The 10536-nt window shown below is 38.5% G+C and overlaps 1 protein-coding gene across 1 annotated transcript in view; it reads left to right on the top strand.

The window, feature by feature from the left end:
- The window catches only part of LOC110315323 (zinc finger protein 431-like), a 13393-nt gene extending 10710 nt beyond the window's left edge, over positions 1 to 2683 (top strand). Inside the window, exon 4 of the mRNA XM_029534718.1 lies at positions 1120 to 2683. Coding sequence (XP_029390578.1) covers positions 1120 to 2659 — 1540 coding nt within the window. The 3' untranslated portion in view covers positions 2660 to 2683. The remainder of the gene's footprint in view (positions 1 to 1119) is intronic.
- The last annotated feature ends 7853 nt before the right edge of the window (positions 2684 to 10536 follow it).

The raw sequence follows: 10536 nt of genomic DNA on the forward strand, positions 1-10536 counted from the left end.
CCACGCCCGGCATGTCCTGGAACTTTTAAAGAAAAGCAAAAGTGTAAAAGAAAGCACTTCTTTAAGTGTATCATTATTATTAAATTCTCACAAATCTATGTACCTCAATGTCAGGTGTCTGAATTGTGTTTGCAAGGCATTCCTGTATGAAAGAAGACAAGGAAACAGTGCCTTATCACATATTACCATTTGAATCATACCCACATTACAGCAACTCTGTAGAACTGCCAATCTATTTAGTCTCACTTCACTCATACATTGCAAAAGATATATATCTATATCATATATATTATATAGGTGATAAGTATATGTTTCTAATAAGCAAATAGTCCATAGTAAAACTGATTTCTCATATAGTAACATTGCTAAATTTAAGTGAGGGGGCAGTTTATGGGAGTCAAGAGTGTTGTTGGGTAGAAACTTTAATTCCTATACTACATGTCTTTGATGAACGAAATTCAAACTGTGTGAATGCAATGTGGAAATCTTTCATTTCTTATTCTTCTTTTAGTAGATATATCATGTGTCACAATGTGACAAACCATGTGAGCATAGGGATAATGGAATAAGCAATGTACCTCTTTTTCTCCTAGAATAATTAAAATGTATGTAGTAGTCCACATTTGAGCAAACTTTCTCAGTGTGATACAAGTTTATAACTAGTCGGTTTTCCAACCTCAATGGGAATATATCCATAAACTCACACTGGAGAAAATCCCTGTGAGTACTAAGATTCTGGAAATTCTTTTCTGTTTGTCCTGGTTTACTTTGCCAATGTAGTGCGAAAATGTAGCATCTTTCACAATATAGGAAAATTTTTGAATGTACTCAGTGTGGTAAAGGTCTGAGCTCTTCCATTTCCCTTCAAATTTGTGAAAAATCTCATAGAGAAAAAGGATTCTACAAATGAGAGCCATGCAATACCATTCTTACCATTACAGGTATGCAAAACAATCTATAATGAAGGGGAAACCATGAATGTAAACAAAGTGATAAAAATCTTAAGATGTGATTCCTCTTTACAATTAGACCAAATTGTAAAATTAATTCCTACAGATAAAAGGATTCATTGGTATATAGAATGTGGTAAAGCTTCACATGTGCCAATTATCTTTGCAGGAATGAAAGAAGTTCAACTGAAGAGAAACCCTATGAATATACTCAGTGTGGTAAAGCCTTTGCATGTCGCAGTTATCCTCAAAGGTATGAAAGAATTCATACTGGAGAGAAACCCAGTGAAGGTATTCAATATGGTGAATCCTTTGCACATCACAGTAGTCTACAAATTTGTAAGATAATTCATACTGGAGAGAAACCCTACAAATGCAATCAATGTGGTAAAGCCTTTGCACGACACAGTTACCTCCAAATGCATAAAATAACACATTCTGGAGAGAAAATCTACAAATGTAATCAGTGTGGTAAAGCCTTTGCATATCGTGGTTATCTCCAAGTACATAAAAGAACACATACTGGAGAAAAACCCTATGAATGTAATCAATGTGGCAAAGCCTTTGCATATCCTGGTCATCTTCAAAGACATGAAAGAATTCATACCGGAGAGAAACCTTACAAATGTAGTGATTGTGGTAAAGCCTTTGCATTTAACACTAATCTCCGAGTACATAAAGCAACACATACTGGAGAGAAACCCTATGAATGTAAGCAATGCAGTAAATCCTTTGCCTCTCATGGTCAACTTCAATATCATGAAAGAATTCATACCGGAGAGAAACCCTACAAATGTAATCAGTGTGATAAAGCCTATGCACGACACAGTCATCTCCAAATACATAAAACAACACATACTGGAGAGAAAACTTACAAATGTAATCAATGTGGCAAAGCCTTTGCATATCATAGTTATCTCCAAGTACATAAAAGAACACATACTGGAGAGAAACCCTATGAATGTGATCAATGTGGTAAAGCCTTTGTATGTCCTGGTCATCTTCACAGACACAAAAGAACACATACCGGAGAGAAACCCTATGCATGTAATCAATGTGGTAAAGCCTTTACATATCATGGTCATCTTCAAATACATAAAAGAACACATACTGGAGAGAAACCCTATGAATGTAATCAATGTGGTAAGGCCTTTGCATATCCTGGTTATCTTCAAGTACATAAAAGAACGCATACCGGAGAGAAACCCTATGAATGTGATCAATGTGGTAAAGCCTTTGCACATCATGGTTATCTCCAAGTACATAAAAGAACGCATACCGGAGAGAAACCTTATGAATGTGATCAGTGTGGTAAGGCCTTTGCATCTCATGGTTATCTTCAAGTACATAAAAGAACACATACCAGAGAGAAACCCTATGAATGTGATCAATGTGGTAAAGCCTTTGCAGGTCAGAATGTTCTTAAAAGACATAAAAGAATTCATACTGGAGAGAAACCTTACAAATGTAATGAATGTGGTAAAACCTTTGCATTTAACAATAAGCTCCAAATACATAAAACAACACATACTGGAGAGAAACCCTATGAATGTAAGCTATGTAGTAAATCCTTTGCCTCTCATGGTCAACTTCAATATCATGAAAGAATTCATACCGGAGAAAAACCCTATAAATGTAATCAATGCGGTAAAGCCTATTCACAATCAAGTGACCTCCAAGTACATAAAAGAACACATACTAGAGTGTAACCCTATGAATGTACCCAATGTGGTAAAGCCTTTACAGGTCACAGTGATCTTCAAAGGTGTGGTGGTTGGCCCATAGCAAGTGGCACTATTTGGAGGGGTGGCCTTTTTTAAGCAAGTGTGTCACTGTGGGGGTCGGCTTTGAGATCCCGTGGTTAAGCTCCATCCAGGGCAGAAGAGTCTTCTCCTGGCTGTCTTCTGATCAAGATGTAGAACTTTCGGCTCCTCCAGCACTGTGTTTGGTTGGACACTGCCATTCTTGATGACAATAGACTGAATCTGTATACCACCCAGCAATTAAAGGTTGTCCTTTTTAAGAGTTGCTTTGGTCATGGTAACTTTTCACAGCAATAAAACTCAAATTAAGACAAAAGGCATAAAAGATATCACACTGGAAAGAAACCCTATGAATGTATTGAATACGGTGACGCCTTTGCACATTTCAATAGTCCTCATTATAACAAAATTATTCACACTTGCATTCACTGAAACCCTGTGTACAGCCTTTGCCCTTCACAGTTATTGCTGAATGCACAAACAAACAAACAAAACCCAAAAAACATACCTTATGAATATGCTCAATGTGGTAAAGTCTTTGTGTTTTGAAATCTGCATAGATCCATAACAATTCAAACACCTGATCAAAGTAAATGCCAATAATTTATTGTGATCAAGCCGTTAGGGTTAGAGGATTAGGATTTAAGGTGGTTGGGGTTACAGTTAGTATTACAAAGTTAAGAGTTAGGATTAGAGGGTTAGAGGGATAGGGTTAGGTGGTTTGGGCTGAGGCTGAGTTTAGGAATAGGTTAGTGTTGGGGGTTTATGGTTTAGTGTTGGGGCATTAGGGTTAGTGTTAAGTTAGTGTCAAGAGCCAACAAGCTATTGACTAGCAGGTGATCTTCCTGAGATGGTCTGCTTCAGATTATAAAAATCCATGGCAGATTTGCTCCCATAGGCAAGGCCCAGTAGAAAATCATTTTAGGAAAGATCCCTGCTATTACTATTCTTTTCCTGTTATTAAATATATATGACAATCACTAGGTATTAGTCTGCCCTTTTGAGCAGATCTACGAAGATGTACTGTCTTGTAGTGATGCTATTTAGACAAATAGATGATTTCTTAGTGATGATCCTATAAGAATTCCTAAAATTATATCAGTGTTTATTAAGATCTTTTCTAGCAGGACTGCTATTAGGTCCTTTCTGATAGTCAAAACTGCAGTCAGAACTCTCCCAGTCTCCCATGTGTCAACTGTTGCTCTTAGATAATAACCAGACTTTCTCCTACTCAGAGCACATTCCAAGAGGTGGTAAAACAATTAACCAAAGGTCATAAAAAGGGAACTAATGATTTATTATAGGTTCTAGGACAGAAGTTAAAATATTGACTGGGTTTATCTATACAAAACTTCACTAACAACTTAGTTATATGGTTTTTAACTCTTGATGAACCTGTGGCGCTGTCACAGGTGATGAATGTTTAGCCAGATAAATATTCCTAATGGATATGCATGTAAACATTCACTGATGTATTCGATTTATGATTTATATTTATGTGTAAACTTGTGATGAACTTTTAAACATGTATTCATGTATTCTGAAAGATGTGTAAGTGCTGAGGACAAAGAGGAAAGTGAAATTTTTTCCCTTATCCCCCTTTTTCATTCATCCTGTTTTCCCCCTTTTTCTTAGAGTTTTCATAGGAAACTTTTTAGAACTTAGTAATAAATGCTAAAATCACTTTTCAAAGTGTCCCTTTTTCTTCCTGTGCCTTTGACTAGCAGGCTGAAAGAGCCACACAGTTCCTGCTGAGATAGAACAAAGACTACATTACTGTCAGTCAAGGTTTGCATACCTGCACAAAACATCATAACCAAGAAGCAAGTTGGGGAGGAGAGGGTTTATTGAGTGTATACTTCCACATTGTTGTTCATCACCAAATGAAGTCAGGACAGGAACTCACACAGGTCAGGAACTTGGAGGCAGGAGCTGATGCAGAAGCCATGGAGGGGTGCTGCTTACTGACTTGCTTCCCCTGGCTTGCTCAGCTTGCTTTCTTATAGAACAGCTCAGGGTTGGCACCGCCTGCAATGGGCTAGGCCTTTCCACACTTGATCACTAATACCTTATAGCTGGATCCCATGGAGGCATTTCCTCAATGGAGGCTCCTTTCTCTGTAATAACTCCAGTTTGTCTGAGGTTGACAAAACCAGCTAGTACAGTTACTTAGTTAGGCCTCCCCCGCTTTTAGGCTACATGTGTCAATCAACTAAGCCAGCTGCTTTTAACCCTCAGGTTTATAATAGAACATCTGGAGACCATCAGTCTTTAAAGTCACACCAGAGTCCTTGTCTTAGGATTTTACTGCTGTGAACAGACACCATGACCAAGGCAACTCTTATAAGAACAACATTTAATTGGGACTGGTTTACAGGTTCAAAGGTTCAGTCCATTATCGGGAACATGAGCAGCATCTATGCAGGCATGGTGCAGGATGATCTGAGAGTTCTATATCTTCATCTGAAAGCTGCTAGCAGAATACTGGCTTCTAGGCAGTTAGGATGAGAGTCTTAAAGCCCGAACTCACGGTGATATAACTCCTTCAACAAGGCCACATCTTCTAATACTGACACTTCCTGGGCCGAGCATATACAAGCCATCACATTTCATTTCACTTCCTAGTTCCCATAGGCTTGTTCAAACACATATGTTTAGGGCCATACCTAAACATAGCATAATGCAAAATGTTTTTAATCCAACTCCCAAAGTCCCCATAGTCTATAGCAGTCTCAACAATGTTAAAAGTTCAAAGTCTCTTCTGAGATTCATCTAATCACTTAATTGTAATCCCCAAAGCAAGACAGGAAACCAGCTGGGAAAACTCCAAACTCTGCATCTCCATAACTGGGTTAGGGTTAGGGTTAGAAAGAAGGGGAGAGAGAAGAGAGAAGCGAGAAGAAAGAAGAAAGGAAAAAAAGAAAAAGAAAAGGTGTCAATTTTAGGGGATAAATGAGAGGAGGTTGATTGGGGGAATGGAGGTATGAAAATTATCTAAATATAGTATTCACATATAAAATTCTCAAAATAATTAAATTTAAAAAATCAAGGTGAAAAGTCTCAAAGTAAATAACTGGAGGGTAAGGAGAGATATTACCACACACATTAATGAAACTCAGAAAAATTGTTAGGTCTTATCTTAAAAATCTTATATTACAATGAATTGGAAAACTCTAAAATACATAGATTTCTAGATGTATATGACCTACCCAAAGTAAATAAAGAAAACTGATCAGCTTTGTAGAAAACAATAAATGTGAGCAGTAATCAAACGTCTTCCAATTAAAGAAAATTACCAAACCTTCGGTGAAATATTAACACAAATGCTTCTCAGATTCTTCTTTTTTTAAAGATTTATTTATTATATGTAAGTACAGTGTAGTTGTCTTCATACGCTCCAGAAGAGGGCGTCAGTCAGATCTTGTTACGGATGGTTATGAGCCACCATGTGGTTGCTGGGATTTGAACTCAGGACCTTCGGAAGAGCAGTCTGGTGCTCTTACCCACTGAGCCATCTCACCAGCCCTCAGATTATTCTATTAAATAGCAAAACAAGGGTACATTATCAGACTTTTGTTGTTGTTGTTTTTCAAGACAGGGTTTCTCTGTGTAGCCCTGGCTGTCCTGGAACTTAAACTCTTTATGAAGCTAGTATTATCCTTGGTACTAAAACCAGGTTAAAAAAACAAAATAAAAAATTACAGACCAGTCTCATTCATGTACACACACACACACATACACAGCAACACATGGTGTCTCACAACCATCTGTAATGTGATCTGATGCCCTCTTCTTGTATGTCTGAAGACAATGACTGTACTAGCATACATAAAGTAAATAAAATCTTAATAAAAAAGAAAACACTGAGCAAAACTCTGATTCTTAGCACAGAGCAACAGATGTTTTATTGCTATGAACAGAAAAACGTCTTGCTTCATCAGACCATGAATAGGCTGACCTATGACAAGCAGGGGAAGTCGATCCCACCTTTCTTCCTGTGTCCTCCTTTGCAAAGTGCTAATGCCTGTTGATTCAGTGATCTTTGGCTTCAGAGGACCAACCCCATTGTGCTATGAGTTGTAAGAGGGTTCCAAGGTGCTTCCCTCTACTGTTTATTTAAACACAGATATATATTGGACAGAGTCGAGATGAGTTTCTTTAAGATTCACATGGCAGTCTTTCTAGACCATCCTCCATATCCACCTCCTTGCCGTTTAACAGAGAATCATGGGATCTGCTGCTGATGCATTGAAGCAATTCCAGAAAGATACCNGTTATGTGACTGTAAGTTTTTGAAATGTTTAATTCCAAGCTTCATCAGAATTTGGAAGGTTCACAGGAACAACAGACAATGACCAGAGTGTCATCGACTATGATAATGATGGGCAGGGAAAGAAAACCTGTTGGTTTTCCTCAAAGGTTTCCCTCTTTTGTTCTTCTGCATCATGCAAAGCATGAACTATGACTGGTCTCTGAGTTCAATTCCAGCAACCATATTCTGGGTGACAGCCATCTGTAATGTGATCTTGGCGCCCTCTTCTGGCGTGCAGGCAAAACACTGTTAAAGGAAAAAAAAAAAAGGAATAAAAATGCAAAAACCTGTGCCAAAAAAGAGAGAATTCTTGCCTCCCCTCTCTAAGAAGGTAGGTGAAACTTATTTGAGATGGCAAAAGGTTCTATGGCTATTTGAAGACGATGGCATGTTATCTAACAGCTTTAATTAGCACCTAAACTACAGTTCGGATTGCCTTTTCTGTGGGAGGACAGTCATGTAAAATACATGTTTGCACATCCTGTCCTCCAGCTAGAGTACTGATCACATTAGTAATAGGCTACTGAAAATGTGCTTCAAAGATCCACTCACCTGGAAAAACTTTTTCTTTTAAAATTAAAGACCAGCCGGGTGTTGGTGTTGCACGCCTTTAATCCCAGCACTCGGGAGACAGAGGCAGGGAGATTTCTGAGTTTGAGGCCAGCCTGGTCTACAGAGTGAGTTCCAGGACAGCCAGGGCTACACAGAGAAACCCTGTCTCAAAAAACCAATAATAATAATAAAATAAAATAAAATTAAAGACCATGAAAACTTTGTTATTTGATTTTTATTTTAAATCTTTTATTTTTAAAGTATATGTATATATAATATAAAAATTACACTATTTATAAAATTATAAATTTTTTTGTAGTAAAATAAGTATCACACATGAACATTTCTTTAAAGGAAATTTCCTGTACACAGTGTAGCAACTTTCTCAGAGTTAGTCTTTCCTCATCATCTCATTACATGGTAGTGGTTTAGTAGAAGCCACCGGGGGTACCCTTAATGCTGTCTTCCATTTGTGTCCTAATTAAGGTGTCCTGGACACAAGGTGACACTAGAAANTAGACTTCTCTAGGAATGCTGCACCCTATTCGACAAGTTCAACAGGAAATAATATCAACTTTAACGAAGAGGGAATGAAACAGTGGGAATGAGTCTTTCAGTATGGTGAAAGAAAAATAGAAATAGAGATCACGGTGGAAACAAGACTGCGATTCTCACACCTACTACCCACCAACAGTCTACACTCTGTGAACTCCCCTATGCCTATGTGTACCATGACACCATCACATGTCACTGATACATTGCTGCTGGTCTATGTCTTACGTGTGAAAATCTTTGGTAATTAGGAACAATTTTCTTTAAAATAGCATCCTCAGGAAGAACAGAAATGACCAGGCCCCACACCACTCCTGCCATCAATAATGGGCCTGTTCTCCACTGGCAACCACCACTGCCCTTCCTCCTCTTTGTCTGAGCCTGGGTGATAACAAAACAATCAAATGCCTAAGTCTTTTCTCAGAAGATGAGATTTAAAGGATGTGGATGAAAGAATAAGAGAAATGGATAGTCTAGACAAGCATCTACCACAAGTCCAGCACAGCAGTATGGGGGCTTTTATTTCGCTAGAATCAACCCTACATTCTAAAGGAGAGGGACAAAGGAAGAGACCTGTGGACATCTGAGCAAACTGTTTACTTAAGAAAGAATTTCTAGTCTAGAAGTCATACCTGCCCAGAAACATTCAGTCTGAACATTCTCCAAGATGTGCCTCCCTCCACCCACCTACCTGGACAATGGTTAACAATCACACACATATTTTATTCCTNCCTGTGACAGTCTGAATGAAAATGGCACCCTTTGGCCAGAAGGAGTAGCACTATTGGGAGGTGTGGNCTTTTGCAGGAAGTTTGCCACCTAGGGGTTGGCTTTGAGATTTCAGATGCTCAAGCCTGGCCTAGTTGCTCCCTTCCTCTTTTTGATGCCTGCTAATCCAGATGTAGAAGTCTCAGCTTTCTCTCTAACACATCTGGATCTGCATGCCACCCTGCTTCCCACCATGATGATAATAAATTAAACCTATGATCTGTAGGCCAGCTGTAACACAATATTTTCCTTTATAAGACTTGCTATGTCCATGGTGTCTCTTCATGACAATAGCATCCCCAACTAAGTACTACCCATTTGATTTTGGGGACTTTTTAAGGTTTTCCTGGGGTCCAAACTGAGGTCATGGGAAAGTTCTGAGGGCAGGTGGGCCTCTGAACTGGTCCTTTATTCTATTTTATGAGACAGCGTATCACTATGTAGCTCAGGCTGGCCTCAAGCTTGCAATCCTCCTGCCTCAGCCTCTTGATTGCTATTATTTTAGGTACTCAGCATTGCATCTAGATAAGACTCACAGACTTAGCTCTGGAAACTTCAGGGTTTCTGAAGAATCTGGAAGTGGGTTGAGGTAGGTTAAATAGACCAGTCCTTGTTTGTATGTATTTCCAATATTTAATAGGCTCAGTGTCTCAGCTCAAAGATACTAAGTGGTAAGAAATTGTGAGGTAAGAAATAGCCAGTGCAGGCTTATTGACAGCCATAAGAACTGACAGCTTGCTACAGTGAGTAGTAATTAGCTGATGGCCAGTCCAACGATTACCCATCCCTCACATTGGAGCTGTTTTGTATAGGAGCCAACAACCCCAGAATTTCTGGTAACTCCCAACATGTCCTTTTGTTTATAGCCTTATTTAGTAATTTATGATGATATAGGTATACTTAGTTAACATTAAAAATTACTAACANTTATTGAACTCTATGTGCCAGCACTTGTCCCCCATACTTTATAGGAATTATCTCACTATAGAAATATTCCCATTGAAAAGAACTTTAACTAAAACTATTTTGGGACTTAAGCTTTAGTTGGCTGAAAATTGTACATACATGGAAAACATATTTACTAAGGAGGCTTTGATTAAATGAGGCTTCCATGTTCTCCTTTTGGACTGTTTGTATGCATAAACATATTAAGTCTGGTAAGTGTGTTTAGCATGTCATTTTGTACTGTGCTCTGTCCTTCAGTAGTACTAGCAATCCCTTATCCATGGGAAATGCATGACGAGACTCCAAGTCTTATGCATGCTGTTTTTCTGTACATGAATGTTGATGATAAACTTTATCCTATAAATTAAACCCAATAACAGGTTAACAGCAATGTTTAACTGTATGCTACAGTAAAAGTAATGCAAACCGCTGGGCGGTGGTGGCCCTAGCCTTTAATCCCAGCACTTGGGAGGCAGAGGCACTTGGATTTCTGAGTTTGAGGTCAGCCTGGTCTACAGAATGAGTTCCAGGACAGCCACGACTATAAAGAGAAACCCTGTCTCAAAAAAACAAAACAAAACAAAACAAAACAAAAAGTAATGCAAACCGGCTGTTCCTGGGCTCCAGTCCTCCCTCAAAGTACCAAGTTCCAAAGTACCAAACTAGTAATGGAGTACTGTTACTTTAATCTTTC

This window comes from Mus pahari, unplaced genomic scaffold, assembly GCF_900095145.1.
Source record: "Mus pahari unplaced genomic scaffold, PAHARI_EIJ_v1.1 scaffold_7617_1, whole genome shotgun sequence".
In the NCBI taxonomy this organism is placed as follows: Eukaryota; Metazoa; Chordata; class Mammalia; order Rodentia; family Muridae; genus Mus; species Mus pahari.